General features: G+C 32.8%; 1 protein-coding gene across 1 annotated transcript; it reads right to left on the bottom strand.

Moving 5' to 3' along the window:
- Positions 1 to 4,540: 4,540 nt before the first annotated feature.
- Positions 4,541 to 15,477, bottom strand: LOC133190390 (uncharacterized). Its single transcript, XM_061325999.1, has 14 exons — positions 15,371 to 15,477; positions 12,463 to 12,504; positions 11,298 to 11,348; positions 11,092 to 11,208; positions 10,595 to 10,642; positions 10,057 to 10,107; positions 9,844 to 9,960; positions 8,654 to 8,728; positions 7,823 to 7,861; positions 7,631 to 7,663; positions 7,472 to 7,501; positions 6,428 to 6,544; positions 5,541 to 5,720; positions 4,541 to 4,882 (listed from the first exon to the last, which is right to left on the bottom strand). The coding sequence occupies exons 1-14, from the start codon at positions 15,389 to 15,391 to the stop codon at positions 4,823 to 4,825; spliced, it is 981 nt and encodes a 326-aa protein (XP_061181983.1). The 5' UTR covers positions 15,392 to 15,477; the 3' UTR covers positions 4,541 to 4,822.
- Positions 15,478 to 26,807: the final 11,330 nt, after the last annotated feature.

The following is a 26,807-nucleotide window of genomic DNA, read 5'->3' as shown; positions in this document are numbered from 1 at the left end:
TTCTCTTTATGTTAGCAATATTTTTTTGATACCTGATGTATTATGTTATACTTATTGTACTTCAAGGATGCTCTGTTTTCATTTCCATCAAGGATAAAAGAAGTGAATGTGCATAATTCACTGAATTTCTCAGCAATATTTTTTAGAGGGGAGAGTTGAAATAAGCTTTTCACACCTTATCTATAGGCCCACTATAAAACACACTGAAATGTATTGATTAAAGCTTTTAGTATAATGAGAATGAAAATTTAGAATGAACCACTCTTACTTCATATATATTTGAACAATATTGTATTTATTTGACTCTTTATGCCCCCAAATTCAAAAATTTCATATTTCACAGGTGTATTCCTTGTGACAAAATCTTTCTTTGGGTACCACCAAATTTGACCTCATGACCTTGACCTTGTAGTGTGACCCACTTTTACAAAAAATTGCCAAACTTTAACCTTGGCCATAACTTTTGAACAGTTGGTGCTAGGGCTTTCATACTTAATATGTGTTTTGTTATTTAAGTTTATAGTCTTCATCGTGATTCTTTAATAGCCCTGTGTATATACTTGTACATTATATATGTTTAATTAAATATATGAAGTAAATATGTAATGATATTTGTTTGTTTGAATCCTCATTGAAAGACTTGTATATTTGTGTTGCTTGAAAAAAGAGGGCATGCCATTTTAAGCAGTCAGTTGGTCTGATCAGTATCAGGCTCGTAGGAAGCAATTTCACTTTGAAGGGGCACAACCATACATTTTCAGTTGGGGGGCACTATCAACTACCAAAATTCCTTGACAAGCAAAAAAAAAAAAAAGGTCATCGGACATTATTATTGAGGGGGCACAAGCATATAGTAGCTACATGTATATTTTCTATAGTACAGTGTATTCTATATATTGACAAAATTATTGGGGGGGGGGGGGGGGGGGGAGGAACCGGCCTGGTTCTTACAGCCAAGAGTATCTTGAGAATCTTTTGATTGATCGTCATCAAACTTATACACTGGTCCCCCTCTTTGGATAAGTTAAGAGGTTGGAAGATCGAGGGTCAAACTATTAAAGTTATATGTTACTGTTATATGTACTGGCAAAACTTCAAGTAACAGTGAAGGAAAGATTAAAGATAACTAGCTTTGATAAATTTATTGTACAATTACCTTACATTCATATGAATTTAACATCACTTCTATGTGTAATTCATGTACACGTTTTTTTCAGACACATTTGTTAGATCAGGCAATGAATCCTACTTTGTTTGTATGTTCCTATAAACATCTACCGGGTAATCGGTGTATACACATTGTAAGATGAGGCCATGGTGACTTTCCATTAACCGTTGTGACCTAAGCATAGTCATTTTGTCCTAATATATGAAGCTATTTCGTATTTCAGACTACACAAATGTCAGTTCTTGGGAGAAAGTTAATACAAGCCTTCAGAGACCAGAGACTTTGTGACGTAAAGTTAAAGCTTCAAGATAATTCCATCATTGAAGCCCATAAAATTGTATTAATTCTTGGATCAAAATGGTTTGAGGCCCGGCTTTGTGGAAAGTGGAATCATCCCAGTGATGAATCAAACATAATTCAGTGTGATGTTCATTCTATTCAACATACAAAGGAAATGTTAGAGTTCTTGTACACTTCTGAAATACACATTACTTTAGATAATGTAGAAGAGATTTACCAGATTGCTGACTATTATAGTGTTACTGAACTTATGGAAAAATGTTGCATATTCTTAGAACAAAACATATCAAAAAATACTGTTCTTAAAATTTTAACTATTTCTCATGAAAACAGCATAACGGATATCAAAAACAAAGGCCTTGAATTTTTAGACAAACACATTGAAGAAGTATTATTAAGTATAACTACTGAAGAATTCCAAGAAATTCCTCTGGAATTACTCTTGAATATTGTTAAAAGAGACAGTCTATGCATACATGAGGAACTTCTATTCAATCACATCAATCTTTGGACTAAAAAAGTTAAAGAAGAAGACATTCCCCACACCTGGCATGACATAAGTCCCTTTCTAAGGTTCGGAATGATGTCAATGGACTTTTTTTTGGAAAATATTGTTAATAAAGGCATAATTGACAATGAATTATCTTTGAAGATCATGGTGTACTTATCAACAGTTGAACAACAACCAGTACCAGAACAGCACTCCAAGATAAGATGTCTAATAACAGACCAGGACATAATTATCAATCGCTTTTTACGTCACAGTCTACATCCTACATGGGTTGTTGATAATTCCCTAAATGGGGACAGGATATCATTCACTATAAACTTAGATACTTTCTATTTAAGAGGAATATTTGTTTACGGTACAGAGACTGTATGTGAAGCAGGTCTTTTGGTTTCCATGTATCTTTATACTGGAAATGGCCAGCTTTTAGGAAAAAGCCAAACTAAGCAGAAAACTCAGAACTACAAAGAAATTCCAGTAATATTTCCAAAACCATTGCTTCTTGTTAAAGACACCGTTTATACAGTAGTTGTGCGGATAAGTGGAGGGCCCACTTATAATGGTGTAGGTGGCTTGTCGGCTATAAATGTTCAAATGGGGGAGACGAGCACTCTAAAAATTACTTTCCAAGATGCTTTTGGAGAAACAAATGTACAAACGGGGCAAATTAAGGGGCTCATTTTGAGAAAACGTTAAAATAATGAGTTTACAAGCTAAATCTTGAGGCCAAAGTTATGAGTGGCAATAGAAACATTATTAATTGTTCAATTCATACCTTTCTCTTTATATATTTCATTATTATTCACCATACAAAAATTATAATAAAAGGTCACTTTTATTTCAAATCTTTTTATTTAGTGCACATGTATAATATCTGTATAATTATATAGCCTTACTTTGTAATAAGTACATGCGTTTAAAAAATCAACTGCCCGATAAAATGTTCTTCCCTCAACACACCTGTAATATTGCCTTGTATAACATCAATACATCAGTAGACATATATCCACCAAAGGAATTTGGAGGTAATCTACTCCTGGACATTTCTCATACAATGACAAATTAAAGAAAGAGGACCAAGGGCCTTGAATCACTCTTCTGATAAATTGCACAACATACCTATCACTTGTATTTGAAGCCTCATAGTATTCTATTTATCTAGATAAAACCTTGAAATTCTAAAAGTAGGTCATTGTTACCTTCATTTTGGTTAACACACTCTGAGAACACAAGATGCATCAACTGACAAAGCTTGATGATTCAAAGCATTATATTAATTGAAATATTTAAATATTACCTTGAAATTCCAAAAGTAGATCACTGTGACCTTCTTTTTAATTGAATCATTTTGAGGACCCAAGATGAAGCAACTGACAAAGTTTGCTGATTTTATGCCAATTGGTATCTGAAAATATTCAAAAACGTAGGTCACTGTGGCCTACTTTTGAGTCAACTTGATATGTAACCTAAGATGCATCAATTGACAAGACTTGATGACCCTTTGCCTTATAGGAAGCAAAATATCAAAGTTTTGACAAAACATAATCTACAACATATCCTCATTCTTGTATGCAAGTTTTGTGATAATCTGTCCCCTGCTTCTTCAGAAGATTTTTTTTTAGCAACCTGTACTTTTTATATCATTTTCCCAATTATCTTCCCTTGCTTAAGGGTCACAACCCTGTTTTTAGTATAAATGAGAGCCAATTGACCAGAGATACTCTGACAATTTGACAAAAATTGGTCAAGGGGTTCTTGAGTTATGGCCCATATTCCTAAAAGTTGATGGACACTGCACAAATTGCCATAGCATTAGCTCTTTGAAGCCTTCTGCTCAGAAGAGCTAATAATATCATGATCCAATAAACTTAAGATACCACATCTAAGGGCAAATGATGAAAAGTCGAAGAGAATGGTCACTTTAAAGTGCTTAATTGTCTTAAACAATTCATTGAAAAGAATTTGCTTCCATGTGAAATTGATTTCCGTTTTGAAGATTTTTCTTATTTATACCCATGTAAAACTTTGATCAAGCATAGTGGCCACACCCTACCCCAGGGTCATGTTTTAAATCAACTTGAATCCACATTACCTGTGGATGCTGCAATATAAATGACTAATCTTTTGTTGTTCTTGAGAAGATTATTGATGATTTTTCCTATATATACCATGCAAGACTTTGACCACCCATGGAGGCCCCATCCTATCCCAGGGGGTCATGATTCAAACAATTTAGAATTTACACTATCCCAGTATGCTTCCATTTAAGTTTCGGCTTTTCTGGCCAAGTGGTTCTTGAGAATTTTTAATGACCCCACCCTATTTTTGTCTTCTCTTGATTATCTCCCCTTGTAAGGGGGCTTGGCTCTTCATTTTAACAATTTTAACTTCACTTTACCCAAGAATGCTTTGTACCAACTCTGCTTAAAATCAGCCTAGTAGTTCTTGGGAAGTTGAAAATGTGAAATGTTTACAGACAGATGGATGGACAGCTAAATGGTCGGACGGACAATTGGTGATCAGAAAAGCTCAAATGAGCTTTCAGCTGAGATGAACTAAAAACAAAACCATCAAGTCTTTATTTCTCAATCAGCAAAATAAAGACACATATTACAAAGCAACTCATTTGTATACCCAACAAAAAAGCTTACTGTGATGGAATGAAAACAAAATGATATACACTATATGCCTGACCATTTCATGGTTGGGGGCATAAAAATACTGAATAGTCTTCTGATAGAAATTGTTTACGATAGACAGGCATTCTGATTTCAGTAAACTTTGGTTAAGAGTTTAATCAAAAGATGAACACAAATAAACCGGACAGTTATGTAGAACCCGCCAGTCTAGTTTTTCTTTAAAAGCACAGTTCCATAAAATGTCATGGTTTCATCCACCAGATAATTCTGAAATGTATACATATAAAAGAATTAAAATTGTTCATTAACATCAGTAGCTGTCGAACTGTAGATTTATGATTTTACACAACGTTTGACCATGGTCTTTGACCATTACGCTGCAGATCTCAGTGCAATTTATGTCACAAGATTTTCTGCGCATGGTATGGGAGAATTCTCCACTTTCCAGCATTGGTCAACCTTCAATTCCGTAATTCCAGGCACATTCTTTAACCAACCTGTATATTTTATTCATTTTGTAACCCTTGTTACAGTCGTCTCTACCAACGAATAAACTCAATTGTTTTGAATTTTCTGCCATCCTACAAGAAATTCAAAACAATTGAGTATATTTGTCATCCCCCCACCATGCGCAGAAAATCTTGCGATGTAAATTTGACCATATTTGTATCACAGGATCTGTAGTGTTATGGTCAAAGACTAAAATATAAAACCTTAATGCAACAGTTCTGAAGCTATGACATCAGTTATCAGCAAAAAAGCTGATGAAAAATATTTTAGAACCTTTTTGTCTGAGAAAGAAATTAAGTAAAATATATGAAGTAAGTTTTGTTTCACTGCAAGCATCAAGACTCAAGTTTTTCTTTTATGGAAGTACAGAGTAAAGAAACAAAACATGTTTAAAAGATATATGTATAATTTTTACCCCCTCTTTCAATACCAACAATGATGGCAATTTATCAATTGGCATTTCAAAACACTCTGTGAGCTCAAAACAATGAATGCATTCTCTTTCTGTACAGGTGGTTGGTGAAATGCATTCCAAATGGAATACAGAAGGGAGAATTTCTGGGTCAATAATCTGACAAAGAAATGTGTACACACTCTGAAAAAAAAAAGAACCATCAATATACAAAGGTGCAAGACTCCTTTCTGGAAAAAAAAATTTCAATTATTATCTTTTATGTGAGATCCATTTTTCTGTTGCTCCACTGTGATGTTAAATAATTGTCCAATTACTGTTGTTTTGTGTGAATAAGACAGCTTAATATGTGCATTAAAAGGACATTAAATTCAGAGGAAAATATATTTCTATTCATTTAATATGCTATGAGATGTATACATTCAAAACACCATTCACTCCAAAATTGCAGATGGTGACCTACATGTACATACCAGAGCTGCTTGAACATTTTTTTAATGCCATATTATATCCAAAATTTGTAGACATTTTTAAAATTAAATTCGAATTCTTTCAATTTGAAATTTAGAATTGCCAAAAATTTATTACTCTACTATCAAATGCTCACTTATAGTGAGAAAATCATTCTCAAATTTGCTGGCTACTAGAGTATCCCATTGATGACTTTTCATCATATAACGTATCATTTCAATTTATTTCTTACATGTAACAACTCATGATGGCCAAGTTAGCATCTATCTTAAAAATTGTTACTTTAAATCCATATCATGTAATAAGAAGAAAATTGATTCAATAGTAATAACTCTTGTTTAATACATATACAAGGATTACTGTCTTCATTATTTATGATAATGATAATGTGCACTTTTCATGCATCATATGTATCATACCTGTACTGTGTCTGTATGATGAAAGGCCCTAGAAAATGACATTCCCCCATGATTTTCATACACCACAGTCACCATCTTTCCATTGTCTGGGAATGTCAAGGCTATTCCATCTGCCATCTTGAAGTTGAAAAGCAATTTAAAATTATGATTAATAGGCCTTTCAGTTCCTAAAATGACCTCCAAATACTTTTGAAAACAAGAGCCCATAAGCCATAAAATTCATCCAAGAGACGGTTGCCTTGTTGATCTTTAGAAGATTTTGCATTTTTCCCCTTTCCACTCCCATAAAAATTTTAATCCTATATTTGGCCCAAATCTAGCCCCAAGAGAATGTGATTTACTAAGTTTGATTCAACATGTTGGATGCTTTAATTCCAAAATGACTAACATGGTCTTAATGTTCAGGAGGAGATTTTTTTTTACAGATTTCTTTTTTTCTTCTATATCTTCACCTGTTAACCTTTGATCTTCTATTCTGGCATCTCCTTACTTACCCTTGAAGGCCTAATATGAATTTGGTTGAAATTAGCCTATTGGTTTTGGAGATCGAATATAGGTTTAGAGACATACCAGGTACAAAACTTACCCTTCTAGACAGAATTAACAATTCCAAGCATTAACATAATACTTTATTTAAGTCCAATTAATATTTTTCCAATGGCCCTTGATCATTCAAGGGCAAATAAAGTAGTTTACATTGTACTATGTGTGCAAGTACATGTACTGGGAAATAGGGTTTACTAAGAATTACTGAGAAGTAAGTTCTGAGCAGTGAACTTCTTCAAGTGAACACTTCAAGACAATATACTGTATAGCGGGGTGCTAATTTTGGCTTATTTTAGTGGTTTGGTAGTAGCCCGCTAAAATTTTAATCACTAAAATATTCAGTATTCTTCTTAGTGTTCTTTTGCAATGTGTTCAAACCCTGTGTCCGCTAAAATTAATTACACCAAAATGATTGGCATACATTTGAACAAGCAAAACGCCAAATTTTACACCCGCCAAGAAATCCCGCTATACGATAACTGTATCATAATGTCAAACCTCCTTTCTCTTTATCTTCTTTTCCAAGACCTACAATAAAGAAACATTTGCTGATGTATCCATACTTGTATAAAAAAGTGTTCTTGGGAAAAACTGCTAAAATCCAATTTGAAAAATAAATAGCACTTTTTAAAGATATTTAATATGGTATACACTTACATCACAAAATGCTGCTACTTCACTGTCCATTAGCTGAAAATAATCAAAGAATCTGATATACATGTATACATGTACATATATGTTGAGAAACTGCCACTTTTATGATTTCTCATTTGATTGATTACTTTTTGATATTAAGAACAAGATAGCAGTAAACATATATAATACATGTATTCAATATTGACAACTTACTGGCAAATCCTCTAATACCGGTACATCCTCCTTCGAAAGCTGAAAGAAAGAACAGTATATACTTTTATGCCCTGTTCACACCGAGAATTTACTAGTAATCTGAATGTAAGTTACAGCAAATTAAATTTGAATCCCATTTACACGGAGATTACAAATTAATTTAATTTGAATTAAATTACTGTGCATCAAATTACTCCGCATTAGCTCTTTAGATAATTAGAATTAAAATTCTGACACGTGCGTAATGGCAATATCAAGTCGCATGCCACATGTCAGTGGTCAGATATGGGTACTTATGCTATTTTTTTTTTTAGTGAAAAACAAAGTGAAATTATGCTTATCACTGAAATGATTACAGACACCATGACATTATGTCTAATGGATCTGCTCTGCACAATGTGAAGTGATTTGCAAATGACATCATGATAGCATTATACAACATGTGTTAATCTGGGGGGGGGGGGGGGTCGGGTCCCTAAAAGGACCTTGGAAGCCTCACTAGCAAAGCGCAGACCCCTGTTAAGTAAAGTGGGTATGAAAAGTCATACATATAAAGATTAAGAAACGAATGAGAACACGCATTATTTCACTTCTCATTAATTTACTGCGAATTAAAACTCTCTGTGTGAACAGGTCATTACATTAACTATCTCATTCCAAATCATTGTTAAAGAAAAACTAGACTAGTGAAGTTTTAAGAAAAAAAGTAGATTGCTTGATGTTAAATTGTTGCTTATTTCAATATCATAATCATTTCTATACACATATGTATAAATGTATTGTTTAAAGATAACAAATATGTGTACTTAGTATACATTATCTTTTACATACAGCATCAGACTTAGGATCTGTATTAATGTCTGAAGAAAGAGAGGGTACCTCAATGTCTGGTAGCTCATCAGAAATCTAAAATATATATAAATATATATGTATATACAATGAAAAAAGTCAAGATTCTCAAGACCTGAAAATTCATTTTATCTGTAAGTGCTTCCTGCCTTTTAACCTTTAATGGCTCTTCAGATCGACAGTTACAAAATGAATCTCAAATTGCTTAGTAACATTCCACAGGCATTGGAAATGGGGGGGGGGGGGGGGGGGGGGCTTAGCCCCCACCACTTTTTTCAAAAGACGGACATAATATGGGCATTGAAAATTGGGGCTTACCTTTTTCTGTTGGTTTAGCTCCCCATTTCAGTTAGCCCCCCCCCCTTTCAATTTGCTTCTGATGCCTATAGATGTGTTCATAAGCACAACATCAATAATGAAGAAAAAAAATACTTCTACCAACAAGATTGATAACTGTTGTGTCTAACAATGCTGCCCATCATTAATAAGGAATACACATAACACATGAAGTTTATGACAAACAGACCCAAAATTATGCACAGACTGAGTAGCCAATTTTAGTCCTTTATTGAATTACAATTTAAAGGCAATGGATTGGTAAAATGTTTGCACAATTAAACTGTTATTTTTCCTGGACTCATAAATAGCCATAAGCTAGTTTTCGTCTTTCAAATATCAGCAATAGAATATATATTATTAAACCAGAATGCACACCTGGAACTCATGATCGATGTTGACTAATTCTAAAGTTTTCTTTGTTTTTACATTTACGTGCATTTGTGTTTGTTTGTAATAAATCATACATGCAATTGATGTTACTTTCCCCCTGACATGCTATAGCTGCATAAACTTGACAATTTTATGGAGACTGAGCATCAATAGCAATATAATTTAGATACTAGTTTATATATATGTCTATACAAGTAAGATCTGTACAGCAAAATCTTCAGACTGTGAAGAAGTCTGCGGTTTATAATAGTGCTCAAGAAAAAGATTAAAATGAGAGAAAAAGGGAGGAAGTTTTTTTCTTCTTCAATGAGTCATATTTAGCTTTAAGTTTATGACCATGAACAATATCCCCCATTGAAAAGTATTTAAAATACAATTGAAAATATTCACATGGATTCATTAGGAAAGTAGCAATCTACTTGTACTAAAACATACTCACATACCTCATTTTCAACAATGATTGGAGACAACTTTCTTTTTCTTTGTGGTTGTTCCTCTGCATTACTGCCTAGTGGTGACCCTTTCCCATCTAATTCCTTTGATGTTGATGGCTCCAAATCCTGCACATAACCATTATACAGCTTGCTAGAATAATACTAACATAATACAAGTCATATGTGATTACATGTAATTATAAACAAGGGCAGACAACTTACATAACATTCTGTGGATGCTTTCATGTCTCGTTTTCTCTTTTCCTTTTGGGTCTGCAAATGAAATATCTTGTGACTAAGGTGACCAAAAATCATAATGAATCCTGTTACCTTGTGTAATAATAAAATTATGACTAAGTTAATAGTGAAATGTTTGTTATTTGATAGATTATCCAAATTTACTGAAAGTTTATTTAAATTAATAACTATAATTACTGAAAAAAAAAAGAAAAAAGAAAATGGAGGAACTGTTGGCAACAGGCTAGCAAAATGACACCTAGTTGTTTAATAGAGTTTTCAATAGCAAAAAATTGATTTTACCATTATACCCATATGGTAGTGGGGGGGGGGGGGGGGGGTTAAAAGGCTATTGCGAGTCTCCTTAAATTTTATTCAGTGGTATTGTTTTGGATAGGGTATATGGGTATGCCCAACTATTACAAATGTACCAATGTACATTCCAATCACTATTAGGAAAGTTTAAGCTGTATAATGAAAAAAAACCCAAACAACTAGAAAGTCATGAAAAATAAACACTTACTGATCTTGATAATTCCATTTTAGGGAGTTTACAATCATCATCAGAACCCTACATTTAAAAAAAATGCACAATTTTTAAGTAAGTTCATCACAAAAGTTTCTAAAAATGTTGACTGCTTTATATGGAATTTGTACCCAGTATGATCTTTCTGATCAATTTGTCAGTTTACTGCATGTGGCCATCCCTAATAAAAATCTTCAAATATTACATGTAAGTTCAAATTTAAGAGAAACAATCTCTAGCTTTCATATAATCACTTATATCAAACAGAGCACACTATTAATTGGTACAGTGGTAAATTATATTTTGATGCCTAAAAATACATCCAAATGCATGCAGTTTCTTTCAAATTCTGGTCAATTTTAGAAATTTTGTTGACTTTCCCCAGTGAAGTTTCAGACTAATTTCTTCAATTGTGAAGCCACAAGAAACTTTTAAAATTTTTGTTTAAAAAACTTTCATAAACAACAATGGCAATTTACTTGTACTAAACATACCTCATTTTCAATAATGATTGGAGACAATTTTATTTTTCTATGTGGTTGTTCCTCTACATTACTGCCTAGTGGTGACCCTTTCCCATCTAATTCCTTTGATGTTGATGGCTCCAAATCCTGCACATAACCATTATACAGCTTGCTTGAAAAATAATTAATACATTAAGTCATGCAAAATTCATTTTAAACAGGGTCAGATCACTTACATAACATTCTGTGGATGCTTTCATTCCATGTTTTCTCTCTTTCTTTGGGGTCTGCAAAGGAAAAATATACATGTATCTGTGTTCCTTGAACTACATGTATTTTAAAATTACTTACTGCATAATCTTTAATTTTTAATTTCAAAATTGCACTTAGGTTCTTAAGGCATATCAGTGATGAAAGCAAGTGGAGCAGGAGTCACAATGCTCATAAAAGTCACATCCTCTCTGCTTATAAGCTAGATTTAAATTTAAAAAAAAAAGCTTTTTATTCCCTGAACAATTTAACCAACCCAACTTAGCACAAGCGGATCATGATTAAACTGAACTTGAATCCACACGGGGGGGGGGGGGGGGGGGGGGGGGGGGGGGTTACATCATGCTGCCATAACAAAATGATTGAAACAGCCTTGCTGTTCATCAGAAATTTTTAGCATTTTACTTCCATATGCATGCATTTTGTGAAAATTGATATCCTATTTAAGCCAAATCCTATCCCTATGATCAATGTTTTTTGTTTTTGTTTTTTAATTGGAAACTTAAATCAATGGAAGAGAAGGTTGCATTGCAATGTGAATTAGTGTGGCACTGCAACTATTGAAAACATATTTTTTTTTCATAATTTCTTTGCTTTCACATGTACCGGTAAATGGGTTTTTAACCCCAAATGTGACCCCATCCTACCTCCAGGTACCATTCAGTTCTTTAAATCTGCACTACAAAAGTCTCCATACATGCATATTAATGTCACATCATATTCCTGCTGCACTTGAGGAGGAGATTTCCAAACTTTTTTTTTCTATTTATTCAAATTCATGTAAAATTTGGATCCCATATTTTAATTCACCACAACCAATCCTGGGGAAAAGGGGGTGGGGATTTGAACAAATATTTTGATGACATCCATCATATTTCTGTTTATTTTATACTCTCCCCTTCCAAGAGGGTGTGGTTCTTTAGATAAATAAATTTTCTCTTCATCAAAGTATGCTTTGTGCCAAGTTTGGTTGATATTGATCCAATGCTTTTGGAGAAGTCAAAATATTAAATGTTTACTATGACAAAAACAATGAAGATTGACAATGGACATATTCCTATCATAAAAAGCTCACTTTAACCTTAAATTTGGCCCACGTGTTAAAAAAATTGATTATTATGATGCAACTACCTCAAGATCCAGCTCTTCAAAGTCTTCAAATTCATCAGATATCTTAATTAAAAAAAAAAAAAATTGATTTTTAAAAAGCTCATAATTGTACAAAGATGCAAAAAAATATTTGCTATCAGTTCACCTAATCCATTATCTAGACTACCTCCAGTTATTAAATGAGGTGAACTGATCTAAATGCACATGTAGGTCTAAGTAGGATTGTTGTTTGATTTCATAATTAAGGATAAATAATACTAACAAAATTTAAATATCTTTGTTTAAATATGAGCCTCTCTAACTAAAGAAGTGATATTTGTTTCGTTGAACAACTTTATTTTTGACCAAGCTACAAAATTTGGTGAAAAGTGGGAAAATGTACCTTTATAGCTAAAAAATTATTTTTGAAAATTTAAGAAATACATGAATTTTTGTTACTGAAAAGTTTCTAGGAACATTTTCTGGAGTCTATTTTTACATTTTACATAATTAAAATTTTCTAATTAGACTTTGATTGAAAGAAATAATGAAAAAATAGCAATGTAACTCTTCTGTATGGGAGATAAGAAAATTTGATGTGGTATTGTACCTTTAATTCATTCATATAGACAGACTCCTTACTGTTTACCTTATTCTTTGCATTTAAAGATTCGACAAGTCTATTAATTTAATCATGAACATACATCAAAAAATATCATATATACATGTATAAGCTTTAAGATACAAAGTATGTGACTGTTTAAAAATATCATTTTTTTCTTTACAGAATATATTTTGTGACAATTTTACATTATTTTTGTGTCAGATCACAGAAATTGCACTTGCATGAATTTATGATCTAACACAACCAACAGTGAGAAATTAAAAAAAAAAATAATAAAGAGACAGTTACTATATGCTACATGGAAAGTAAGAAATGCTGTAAAAATTATCTGAGTTTATCTATGGTTATTTATTTAAATCTTAACAAGACTATTTCTTTCTTAATCAATTAAAAAAAATGAAAAATTTACTTCATGCAAGCATATTCAATTCCCTTTATGCCCTAAAGAAGGAAAAAGTTATCTTCCCTCACACAATCTAAAACATCATTGAAAACACAGAATTTGTTGTCCCTTACATAAACTCTTTATTTTTAAGCTAAATTAAAATCATGATAAATCATTTTGTGAAAATAAATAACACTACCACAAAGTAATGCTAACTTTATGACATTCCTTGAAGTCATATCTGCATGTCATTCTGCCCACCATATTATAATTCTTTTGAAAATTACTTTAACTTAAAGATGCTTTTTTAATACAATAGGAAAAGATTAAAGTTATTATTCTCATCCTATAAGCACTTTACTCTAACATTACTATTTTCAACATTCTTCATTTCTTTGGAACTGTCAATTTACTTTATAAAAGATAAAAGGAAGTACATGTACATGGCACAATGAACTTTGAAAGCATTATATTCTTATTTATACATGTAGGTACAAATATATTAATTTTACAAGGGGAACATGGACTTAGATATGAGCAGACTGACAGAAAAACAAAATCATGAAAAGAAAAGATCAATTAATCAAATCATTACATGCTAGAATTCAAAGATTAAACAAAAAATAAACATAATTGTAAATCACTAAAACCTCTGATAATTTCTGCCCTTTGTATTTTTCTGTAATTTCTCTCCTATCTAAAACATCAAAAAGTGAAGAAAAATACAAAAGAAAACTTGTCAATCATTTACAATAACTTCCTTATCTGTGCAGCAGACATCATCTACATGTATATCAAATCTGTTGGAACTTCCACTTTCCAATTCACTTCAAGCTAACCATGGTATTTAAGATATCAATGTTTGAAATAGTGAAGTTCAATAGTATTAATTGCATAACAAAATGTTTATCTTAAATAATGTTGTCCTTCATGCAATAATTTGGCTGCCATTATTTGAATTTCAAACAGGCAGACACAAAAGTACTTCATGATAATTTTTTTTTTAAAAAAACATGCAGTACTGAAATTGGGCCATCCTTAAAAAATTGTTTGTTTGGAATTGCTGCCTATGGGTTTCCAACCAAGGAGGGAGGGAGTGAGCGCAATGGAAATATTGAGTACTCAGAATGTACATAAAAATAATAAATAAGATCTTTGCATTTCAATCAATTGTCTATTAACTATGTACATGTATCTGCAAGCAACTTTGTTTATATTATAAACAACTTACACTGTAACAAAATAATGTGATCGGTATATCTCTCTGTGCATATTAGTCTACCATGTTGACGACACAATAACAAGTTACTCTTTCCCATAAAAATTAGGCCCCGCCTCCTTATATATAACTTTCCTTTTGCTGCATTATGAATATTCATGATTTTATTTGGAACATATCGGTACTTTTCAAATTGTTTACAGAAATTGATAGGTGTTCCAAATAGGTGTGTATCAGTTCATCAAACTGACGCACCTTAAGTCCTTTTAGCAGGGAATCTGTCTTTTTAGGGTGATTTTCAAGAAATCAGCAAAAAATATCGATTTACTCTTAATTAGTGAAAAATCAGTACGGGTATAATAATGATTTCTATAAATGTGCTATTAGATGTATGTCCTTCTACAATAAAGATAATGAATTGAAATTGATTTTTTTCTACACTGTAGATGTAAATATTAGTGATAATTGCTGCCCATAACCCAGTATATAATTAATTATACAGTTAAAAGAATGTTCAGGCAAACACAAAACAATACCTTTTGACATGATTATAAAAACTTGTTGACAGGATGAGAAAATTCTAGAATGAAAATTTTAAAATTGATCATTTTCTTGAGGTAAAACAAAATTGACATGAGCCATTTTGAGCCAGTCAGTCGGGAGAGGGCAAATTTTTAAAGATGGCTTGAGGTAAATTCTCAAACAGCTCTTAAAGTATTACCTTTCCCTCTGGCCTTTGCATATATCTTTAGTGGTACATATTTCTTATTTGTTTTTAGTTTCTCCAAGTGACCAAGTGTGAATTGTTGGGGGTTCTCTATTGCTTCAATACCACATTTTCCCATTATGTAGGGAAGGAAAATAATCTTCCCTCTGAACATGTCACTAATTTTGGACATCCAATTTTCTGCATTATCGCTGTAGCTGGTTAGGATTTTCAGACAGCCACTAAGTCCATCATCCGTTGGGAAGGCTCTCTTCAAGGCCCTATTTTTACCATCCATTATATGAACAATCAGTTCCTGCAATGTTAAGCAAACACATGTATATACATGTACCATACATGCATGTTAGTGAATTTCTGAATATAAGAAAAAATTAAAATATTTTTAATGTCTTTCAGCTTATACAATTCTTCATTAACAACTCTTGTTGACATGTATATGTATGCAAAAACATGTACATTGTATGTGAGGAATGACCATTTACTTTGTGTCAATTTATGTTTCACACTGTTATTATGACAACAAGTAACTGTAACATAAACTCAATCCATAGTCTCTCACTTTTGAAATGCTCCTATCTGGTTTTGGTTTTGGTTTATGCTTCAGGCTTTGAGGGCCATACTTCTTTTTTAGGAACTCCAGACTTTCTTTGCAACCTTAAAAGATTTACTTTAAAATGACTTCACACTAACAATAGAAACATAACACACATTATCAAAAACTTGTATTGAGACACAAATTCATACTTATCATTTTACTTTATCCTAGCAAAATCATTGTCTCAAAGATGTACTATTTGGGGAAATCCTTGGCCCTATGATCATGTTTGTTTTAAGCTCAAGACAAAAATTTATCTACTAAATTACAGGGTGTTAACAATTTCCATGACCGCTTGCTCAAGAGGACAAGTTTGAATCATAACCACTCATCACCATGATGACTTTCCTTTCCCGACTACCAAAGCTCACTTGTCGACAAGCAAGCACAGATATTTCAGATTTCTTTTAAATTGATGATATTCATTAATCAGATTCTAAGTCTCCTACCAAATCTGGAAGCACTTTGCTTCATTTTCACAAATGTCATATAAAGAGAAGCACATAAAAAATAAATTTCATAATGACTTTTGTAAGTAAGTAAGTAAATCATTTATTATAGTGACATGCGTGTGTACATATGATAGATATAAATATTTTGAGGTCTGCCTTGGAAAATTTGTTACTGTATTAAGGTGTTTCCTACAGGAAATCATCAATGCTTTTTATAAGTTGTAGAATATACTATACAATCATTAGTAAATTTACCTTTGGATAACTTTTGTTCAACACCTTTTATGTCTGCCATATCTGGGAGCACCTCACAACCTGAAAATTTAGAGAAATACATTATTCTATTGTATTTTCATGCCAAATGAATGTAGTATACATGTAATTATAGCAAAATTTCCATGTCATCAGTGTCAGAAAGCACCTCACTGTGACTACCTGTGAAGTTTCATAAATAAAGTTAAACCTTGTTATCTTGAACTTGATGGGACTGAACTTTGAGATATCCAAGGATTTGAGATATCAGGGATAACATACTTAAAGAATAAGGGGTTGCAACTTCCAAATCACTTTGACATATCCATGGCATCTGAAATATCACCACATGATCAGTGTTCAAGATATCAAAGTTCAACTGAATATTCATTAAATACAGGTTAACTTCCGTATCTCAACATCGCGGATACATCGACAACCTGGGATATGTTGACGTCCGTCCATGCTCCCGGCAGTATTTTCTATATACTTCACTTGCAGACACTCTGATATGTCTACCTCGGTAATGTCGACAACCCGGTTTATCTCGACGTATATTCACAGTCCCAAGAGCAACATTTACCTGGTATATGTCGACATCGGCAATTTTCTGCTCTATTAAACTTAACTGTTTGTCAAATGGTCACTCGTCAGGCACGGATGACTCTGTGTATCTCGACATCATAAGAAATTCACACCTTTCACACCCATGTTTTGAGTACACACTGCTGAATTCATTCTATAGTCAGACTGTGTTTGTAGAAGAATCCCAAGCCCTTCGGTCTTCTTCGAGACTTTAATTGCTCAATTAGATGTTCAGCTTGGGCAATATCATCGATAAATCCATACGATTTTCGTTAAATGTACCGACGTTTATTAATATCAACATAAAGCACAACTTTTATAATTTGAAAAAGCTTACTGCATAACAATAAATAATAAACGCATTAAATTTAATTCTAACTAAGGAATTAAATGATGTTTTTAAAAGATATTTTGTTTTAAAAATTCATTCAACAGGAACTTGAATAATCAAATTAATGACACGATTAACTGAATCAGCCTTAATTCATGCACAAGTAACATCACATTTTGTTTTTATGAGCTTTCTTTTTGAAATGAGAAAAAAAAAATAATGCATCTAATTTTTTTTCTGTTTCTCAGATGTCGACTTTATACGGTTCGAAGTTTATAGAGCCCATTTCATATCCTGTTCTGACCAAAAAAACAAGTTACATGTACACGGAATGGTGGAATTTTGGAAAACTTTGTAAATTTAGAAAGATTTCGATATAGAGAAAGAACTTATTTTATAAACATTATTTTTATTATAATTCCTTAGATTTGGTAATAAAAATAGAGGGATTCCTGAAATAAGATGAACTACCGTATATTGAAGTCATGTACGTAATAAACCTGTCTGTTTTGCTATGCAGTGAAATCTTGGGCGTCTTGGGCATGAAGTCTCAACTCTGATACCTCAACATTTTCCGATAGTTCTGCTGATGTCGAGATAGCAAAGTTTACCTGTAATTGATTAATTATAATTTAAGGCAAAAGGAATTTGCTTCAAATCTAGAACTTCCGCAACCAATAAATTTACCAATGGATGGTTCTTTTTCAACATCTCCAGTGTCCTTGCTACCTATAAAATAGATAAATGCATAAATAACTAGTAATATTCTAATAGTAATGAAAATGGTTACAAATGTTCCTAAAAACAGATACACATACGTAGTAATGGGGGGAGGGGGGAGAGTTGCCAACTCCCCCAATTCTGTTGTGTTAAACCAGATTTTTTTTACCCATAACCCAATTATTTTTTATGGCATGGCGAGTCATGCTTTTCACCTGATTTTTGCTGAAGAACCCTAAATTTCCAGATCTGGTTTGTAAAATATTTCATTCTAGTTTGATTTCAGCAAACAATTCACTGCAGATTCAGGACTGCATGTCTTCATTTTCGGTTCTTATTTAGTATTTACCATGTTTACTGATAAAAAAAAATCCGAAACTATAATACATCAGGATGTTAAACTTCTTTTGAACATATTTCTGTTCTTCTCTGCTTCAACTTTTTGTTTTATATTCAGTTCATGACATCTCTCTCTCTCTCTCTCTCTCTCTATATATATATATATATTACAATGTAATTATAACTTCACATACCTATTCTTATCCCACAATTCCCACAAAATTTGGGATTGTTGTGGTCAAACTTGTGACCACACTCTACACAAAACATATCTGTAAAAAAAAAAAATACATATTTTATGATGCGATTTCTAATACTCCTGGCGTGTGCATATATATAGAAGACAATTTATGTTTTATTCTAGACTCAATCCCTGACGAGAAAATTCGAAAGTTAGGTTTGAAAGTTCTATATCTTAACATTAAGGTTTGAAAGTTCTGTACTTTAACATTTAAGCTTAAAACATTACTGGCGTGGTGTTTACTTCTTACCGTGTCTGTCCTACCTTGTAACTTTTGTTGTCGAAGACGTCTTCAGACTGTCACTTCGACCATGCTTCGACTGAACGGTGAACACACATGTAAAGATCTCTCTCACATAGGCGCTTTGTATCCGTCACGCTAGAAATAATATTTCTCCACGCTCAAGATAATATTTCCTTCACGCTTCAAATAATGTGTGCAAATCTCTCTCACATAAACGCTTGTATCCGTCACGCTAGAAATAATATTTCTCCACGCTCAAGATAATATAATTCACGCTTCAAATAATGTGTACAGTCTGCCACAATAATAATGTTTCAACAAGGGACAGAGTTTTCGTTCCTGTCACTAGAAAAGAAGTTATCTTTCCCGATGAAAAATAAAAATAAAGTTGTTTTCTACGAACAAGGCGCACATTATTATTGTTGAAAAATTAATGTGGTGTTTTTTTTTTTTGTTTTTTTTTGTTTTTTTTTTTTTTTGGTTTTGTTTTGCATACATATTTATTTCTATGAAAGTGGGTTTTTTTTTAAATTTTCAATCAGTAGTTGTTACTAGTATGCATTCTTATAAATCGTTGAAGTAAACGTAATATGATATAATCTTGGTGTAAATAAAAACAATGTTACACATCGACCGATTATAATTATTGCTGTTGGCAAGATTATAGTTGTAAAACATCAGAGGATAAAATTATTATTTATTGTTGGGCTAAATAAAGATAATTTGTACACATAGTATGGTAGTATAGTATGGAAACGTGATAATTGTAATATTTGCGGGGAAATATAATAATGTTTTTTTTATTTTATTTTATTTTTTTTTTATTTATTTTTTTATTATTATTATTATTTTTTTTTTTTTATTAATTTGTGGTACAATTATAAAAATATAGGAATAATAATTATGTGGAGGTACCCAAATTATTATTGTTGCAGAAAAATAATAATGTTGTAAAAAAAAAAGCAAGATTTTTATTTTTGTATGAGATCATTATTTTTGGTATAGTTATATAGGAAAAAATAATAATAATGTGGGGGTACCCTACGGCTTTCCATACGTTTGAATTTTTTAAAGCACCTTATTCTTTTTTTTAATATTTTAAATATTTCTGCCAGATCTGGTTATGGTCCTCGTATATGTAGAGGTGATTCAATTTTCTGGAGTTGGATATGGAATATATATATATATATATATATATATATATATATATATATATATATATATATATATATATATATATATATATATATATATATATATTCCTCTTTGCCTCTGTCTTTTCGTAACAGTATTACAGTTGACGTCGGTTGAACGGTTGAGACGTCATAGCTAAGCGATTGAGAGATTGAAAACATTGAAACATGGATTTCAAAAACATATTTGGAGAAACTTTGGCAGTTTTAGTTTCTGTCATGATGGTTTATTTACTATCTTTATCTTATATCAGGTCAGGGAATGTTTTTTTTAACAGTACACTTCGTGAAGGGAAGGAAATTCGAGAGTTTTGCCGCACGATATTCTTTCATACTGTGACAGAATATTACTTTTATATTATTTCACACTGTGACAAAATATCACTTTTATTCAAAAAATAAATTATAGAATATCACTGTTGAAAATGTAATAAAAACCATATTTTCAACTATATACCAAATATTTTAGAACTCTGCATAAATCAAAATTTAAATGGATTTTTTTTTGTATCTTAAACACGTAAATTGTGCAGCAAATAAAAAAAAAAAGAAACACATCCTTCTACCAACAAGCTTTTTTACCCCCCCCCCCCCCTTAAGAACTAGGTATTTTATGGGTGTACCAGGGTTGATCCAAAAGTAATATAACTATACTGCTATAAAATTCTTTAATATTGAGAAGTCGTCAACAAAATTTATTAGTACATGTATATCAATTTTGTTGACGTCTTCCTGTTATTTAAGATTTTACAGCAGTAATGACTCTACTTTTGAATCAGCCCATATTCCTTGTTTATCAGCAGTATAAGTCATCATCAATATTTTTAAAAACAAATTTTGTGTTTCCTCATCCGCATAAAATATCTTATCGACCCCCTCCCCTTGCTCCATGATACACCTTTTCATAGTTTTTCTTTCAACTTGTTTTCATCTTTCTTGGGATATACTGTGGACAAAAAAAATCATAACCGTGGGTAATTCAGAAATCACCATGTCAAATTCCTGAATATGTAATTATTTATATGAAATGAGAAACATGAGACATCAAATTTAAATCGATGTGACCAAAGGGTTTGTCAAGCTCGAGCGCCGAGACGGGAAGATCTCTGGGGTGATGATAAACACAGATAATACATGTATTTCCTTCTGTTACAAGTTTACATGTAGCTTTTTGCTCAGATTCTACACAACATTTTTTATCTCACGATCGAGTATATATAAAATCTACACATGCATCGTCTTCATATTTAGATAAAATTTAATTTCTTTCAATTAATAGATGTATTAATTTATTTATTTATATATATATTTGTTTTATACAACGTAAAAACACCAAAGCTAATGAAAACATTTTCCTAATTTGATCCTTTTAGGTTACGAAAGCGTAGAAGTACAGAAACGTATAATGGTCTCGTGTTGTTAAGTTGGAACGCGATATTTTTTTTTATTATAATATTGTCCAAAACGGTTGCTTCAACGTTTGCAGATTTATCTATGACAACAATCTCTACTGAAGGACACTTTTTTGACGTGATTTGGACGACTTACACACTTTAATCTATCAAAGTCGAATTCATCAATGTCGCATTTAAATAATTCATATAAATTACATGTATACCGCTTATTGAATATCGCAGACATTAGTGCTACGCATCGCAGACATTACTTCAACGTATTATATATATGACACATAGGCGTATGAAGCAAATTTGAAACGGAGGGGGGGGGGGGGCTAAACCAACCAACCAAAAAAAAAACAAAAAACGTTTGGGGGCTAAGCCCCAATTTTCAATGCCTATATTATGTTTATCTTTGCAGAAGGGGGGAGCTAAGCCCCCTCCCGGTTCCGACGCCTATGTGACCACTTCATGTAGACGATTTATTTAAATCAGAGAAATTAAGTCATCCAAATTTGAACTACTTGTAATACTCATTCCAAGTAAAATTGACATAGATTTGTCAATAGAATATAAAGTATTGAATCGTTTGAGTTTTCGGTTCATTTTTTAATTGCCTCACAGTTGATACGAGTGGTGCGCATAAAAAGAGAGATCAATTTCAGTTATGATTATTTTTTTTCAATACAGTTAAATTGTTCTTCGAACTTAGGATGACAAACGTACGTTAACAGACAAGAACTGTCAAAATATCGACGTGAAAGCCTAATAAATGGAACCAAATCGACATTATTTATTCTAATTATATAAAACTGGGAGAATATTGCTACACATTTTTTAATTGCAACAACATTGCAACAAATTATCATACTTTGGTCAAAGTCAAAAAACTTTAACAGGGCAGTTAAATCATCAAACGATTATCGCAAATTTTTGATCTCCTTGTACAACTCGACAAAATTATGACGTTATATACAGTTTACTGGCAGATGACTCTGATTTTATTTTGTCATTTTGAGGTAAAACACAACGACATGAGGCGGTTATACGTTTCCGTAATATGGAAAGGTCAAATTAGGAAAAACGAAAAATAAACAAGAGGCCCATGGGCCACATCGCTCACCTGAGTAACTTTGGCCTTGCTGTTCTTTACCAATTTCCCTAAAGTAATACTTATTGTGGCCCCGCCCTACCCCCGGGGGTCATGATTTTAACAATTTAGAATCTACACTACCCCAGGATGCTTCCACATAAGTTTTCAGTTTTTCTGTCCCAGTTGTTCTTGAGAAGAAGATTTTTAAAGATTTTTCTTACATATTTCAATGTAAAACTTGGATTCCCTATTGTGGCCCCGGGGGTCATGATTTGAATAATTTAGAATCTACACTATCCTAGGATGCTTCCACATAAATTTCATCTTTTCTGGCCCAGTGGTTCTTGAGAAGAATTTCCTATTTATTTCAATGTAAAACTTGGATTCCCTATTGTGGCCCCGCCCTACCCCCGGGGTCATGATTTGAACAATTTAGAATCTACACTACCTTACGATGCTTCCACATAAGTTTCAGCTTTTTTGGTCGAGTGGTTCTTCAGAAGAAGATTTTTAAAGATTTTTCCTATATATTTCAATGTAAAACCTGGTTTCCCTATTGTGGCTCCGCCCTACCCCCGGGGGTCATGATTTGAACAATTTAGAATCTACACTATCCCAGGATGCTTCCACATAAGTTTTAGCTTTTCTGGCCCAGTGGTTCTTGAGAAGAAGATTTTTTAATGACCCCACCCTATTTTTGTCATTTCTTGATTATCTCCCCTTGTAAGGGGACTTGGCCCTTTATTTCAACAATTTAAACTCCCCTTTACCCAAGGATACTTTGTACCAAGTTTGGTTAAAATTGGCCCAGTGGTTCTTGAGAAGAAGTTGAAAATATGAAAAGTTTACAGACGGACGGACAGCTAGACGGACGGACGGACGACGGACAACGGGTGATCAGAAAAGCTCACTTGAGCTTTCAGCTCAGGTGAGCTAAGAAGTCGTAATAACGAGATAAAAAGTCGTTATTACGACAAAAGAAAAACGTAATTACAAGAAAAAAGTCGACGTCGTTATTACGAGATAAAAAGTTGTTATTACGACTTTATTAAGTCGTAATAATGAGTTAAAAAGTCGTTATTACGACTTAAGAAAGTCGTAATAACGAGATAAAAAGTCGTTATTACGACTTAAGAAAGTCGTAATAACGACTTTTATTATTTTTTTCATTTTCCTTATTTGACCCTTCTAGGCTTTCGTACCATATAAATAGTAATTGAATTGTCATCGTTTTTATACCCGCACTTTTTAAGTTCGGGTATATTGTTGTTATCCTATTCCAACCGTCCGTCTGTCAAACTCTCTTCTTCCTCAAACTCCTCTTACAATTTTTAAGCAGTAACCAATTCATCTTGTGGACTGTGATAGTAAGTGTCCTGTAGATTTGTAATAAGGTTTCAGAGTTTTCATTTTCATCCTGGGGCAAAATGGTAGTCGAAAAACAATGTTTTTTCCTACAAAAACCTGTTCCCGAAACTTACATTTTATGCAGTAGTCAAATCATTTTTTGGAAGAAGATGATTGGTGATGTCCAGTAGATGTGCAATAAAGTTTCCGAATTTTCAATTTCACCCTGGGAGTCAAATGTGGGTTCAAAATCGACTTTCTTACAGAAATCTGGTTCTCAGAACTCCTCATGCATTTTACCCAGTAGCCAAGTCATCTTTTGGAAGGTAACTGGTGGTGTGCCCTGTAGTTATTCAATAATATTTCGGAATTTTCATTTTCACGCTGGGGACAAATTGTGGTAAAAAAAAAAAAAACAGTATCTTTTTTTATTTTACAAAAACCTCATTTCCAAAACTTCTCATACATTTTACACAGTAGCGATTTAATCTTTTGAAAGATGATTGGGGTGTCCTACAGATGAGCAATAATGTTTCGGAATTTTCATTTTCACCACGAGGTTTACATGGGGGTCGAAAAATGAACTTTTTTTATTTTAATGACAAAAACCTGCTTCTCAGAACTCCTCATACATCTTACACAGTAGCCCTCTTATCTTTTGCAAGATTATTTGGGTTGTTCTGTAGATGTGCAAAGGGTTTCAGAATTTTCATTTTCACCCCAAGGGCCAAATGGGGGTCAAAAACTACTTTTTATTTTACCGGCAAAAACCTGGTTCCCAAAAGTTCTGTTACATTTTACGCACTATAGCCATTTCACCTTTTGCAAGATAAATTAGGGTGTCCTGCAGATCATGATGTACAACAATATTTTGGAATTCTCATTTCCACCTACAAGTGTAGGTGTCGAATGGGGGTCGAAAAACGAACATTTTTGTACCCACACTTTCTAGAGAAAATACGGCTATATTGTTGTTATCCTGTTCCGTCCGTCGTCTGTCACACTATCTTCTTCCTTAAACTTCTCCTGCATTCTAAGCAGTAGCCAACTCATCTTTTGAAATACGATTGATGGTGCCCAGTGCATGGACAAAAAGATTGTGAAATTTTCATTTTCACCCTAGGGGCTAAACGGAATCAAAAATGATGTCTTTCTACAAAAACCTGGTTCCCTGAACTTCCCTTACAATTTTCGCAGTTACCCATTCATATTCTGGAATATGATTGGGAGTGTCCTGTAAATGTACAATAAGGTTTTTGAATTTCGATTTTCACCTTAGAGGAGAATTGGGCGTCAAAAAACGATGTTTCTCTACAATACCTGGTTCCATAAACTCCTCTTACATTTACCGCAGTAGCTCTTTAATCTTTTGAAATAATCAGGAGTGTCCTGTAGATGTGCACTAAGGTTTTGGAATTTCAATTTTCACCCTAGCATATATAAGGGGCGATTGGGGGTTAAAAACGACGTTTTTCTACAAAATCCTGGTTCCTTGAACTCCTCTAATATTTTTCCCAGTAGCCCATTCAACATCTGGGAGTGTCTTGTAGATTTACAACGAGGTTTGGAATTTCTTTGTTCAAATGGGGGGGGGGGTTAAAAAAAGATGTTTTTCTACAAAAACCTGAATCCCTGAAGTCCTCTTATATTTTTTGCAGTAGCCAAATCAAATTTTGGAATATGCTTGGTGTTGTCCTAAAGATGCTCAATAAGGTTTTGTAATTTTCATTTTCACCCGAGGAGCAAATTGGGGGGGGGGGGGGCAAAAAAAAAAATGATGCTTTTATATGATATATAATTATTTCCAGTTTCAGAGGGTAGGGATGACCTTTGGTAGATTCATGACCATATAGCATTGAATGCGTCATAATATGGTTTAGGAGCTTTCAATTTTAATTAAAACTATTTGATTACTTCCAGTTCCAAAAAGTGGGGATGACTCCAAGGACTTGGTCAAATATAGGATTGGCCTTCTAAGTGATTGCACATAGCATCCAATAATCTTTGACCCTTTTCAAGCGATAGATATATAACCATTTACAATTCATATTATTTTACCCATATTGCCTTTTAATGACATAAATTTTATATTTTGCGTAAATAGAATGTTTTTTCCCTGGTTACCCAAATATGAAAACATATGCTCACATGTGCATTTTATTCTCATTTTGACACCTGTAAACACGTTTTATGTAAATTATTAAATAACTTTTATGGCTTCTTCGCTGCTCTGCAGGTACAAGTTAGCTAGCATACATTTCGAGGCAAACACTTACGTACGTACGGGTATTACCATCTTATGACAGCATCTAGTTTTGTAATTAATAATGAATGTTCGTCGGATTAGAGCAAACAAACATATGGTTATTTGTGCAGCATATCTTGTTCTAAAGATTATCCATTGTTTTTGCTGTCCACTAAGTATCAATGAAACCATTGCAGTCTTCGCGTTCAGAATTAATTCTTAAGTGAAAAAATACCGAACAATTTAAAAGTATAAAATACAGTGTAAAATGATTCCTCTATTTGATCATGTACACAGATAGCTAGATATCCATGACTGAAGATTATAGTTTTGGTAAAAGTTTGAGTATTTTGATCATGCAAAACAGTTTGCCTGCTTGGTGTCCGTAAGAAAAAAA

The sequence above is a fragment of the Saccostrea echinata genome, unplaced genomic scaffold (genome assembly GCF_033153115.1).
Source record: "Saccostrea echinata isolate AGI-Se365-2 ecotype Australia unplaced genomic scaffold, CSIRO_AGI_Sech_v1 ptg000001l, whole genome shotgun sequence".
Classification (NCBI taxonomy): Eukaryota; Metazoa; Mollusca; class Bivalvia; order Ostreida; family Ostreidae; genus Saccostrea; species Saccostrea echinata.
The sequence above is the reverse complement of the archived record's forward strand: the minus strand, read 5'-3'. Positions and strand labels throughout refer to the sequence as shown.

Bases quoted from the DNA above. Each gene is read 5' to 3' on its own strand.
- LOC133190390 (XM_061325999.1), bottom strand. From the start codon at position 15,391: ATGCAAAGGCCAGAGGGAAAG. The intron at 9,961-10,056 runs GTAAGTTGTCTG...GGTTATGTGCAG, and splicing joins AAGCATCCACAGAATGTTAT to GATTTGGAGCCATCAACATC. The intron at 4,883-5,540 runs GTAAAAATTATA...TATACATTTCAG, and splicing joins TGTTGGTATTGAAAGAGGGG to AATTATCTGGTGGATGAAAC.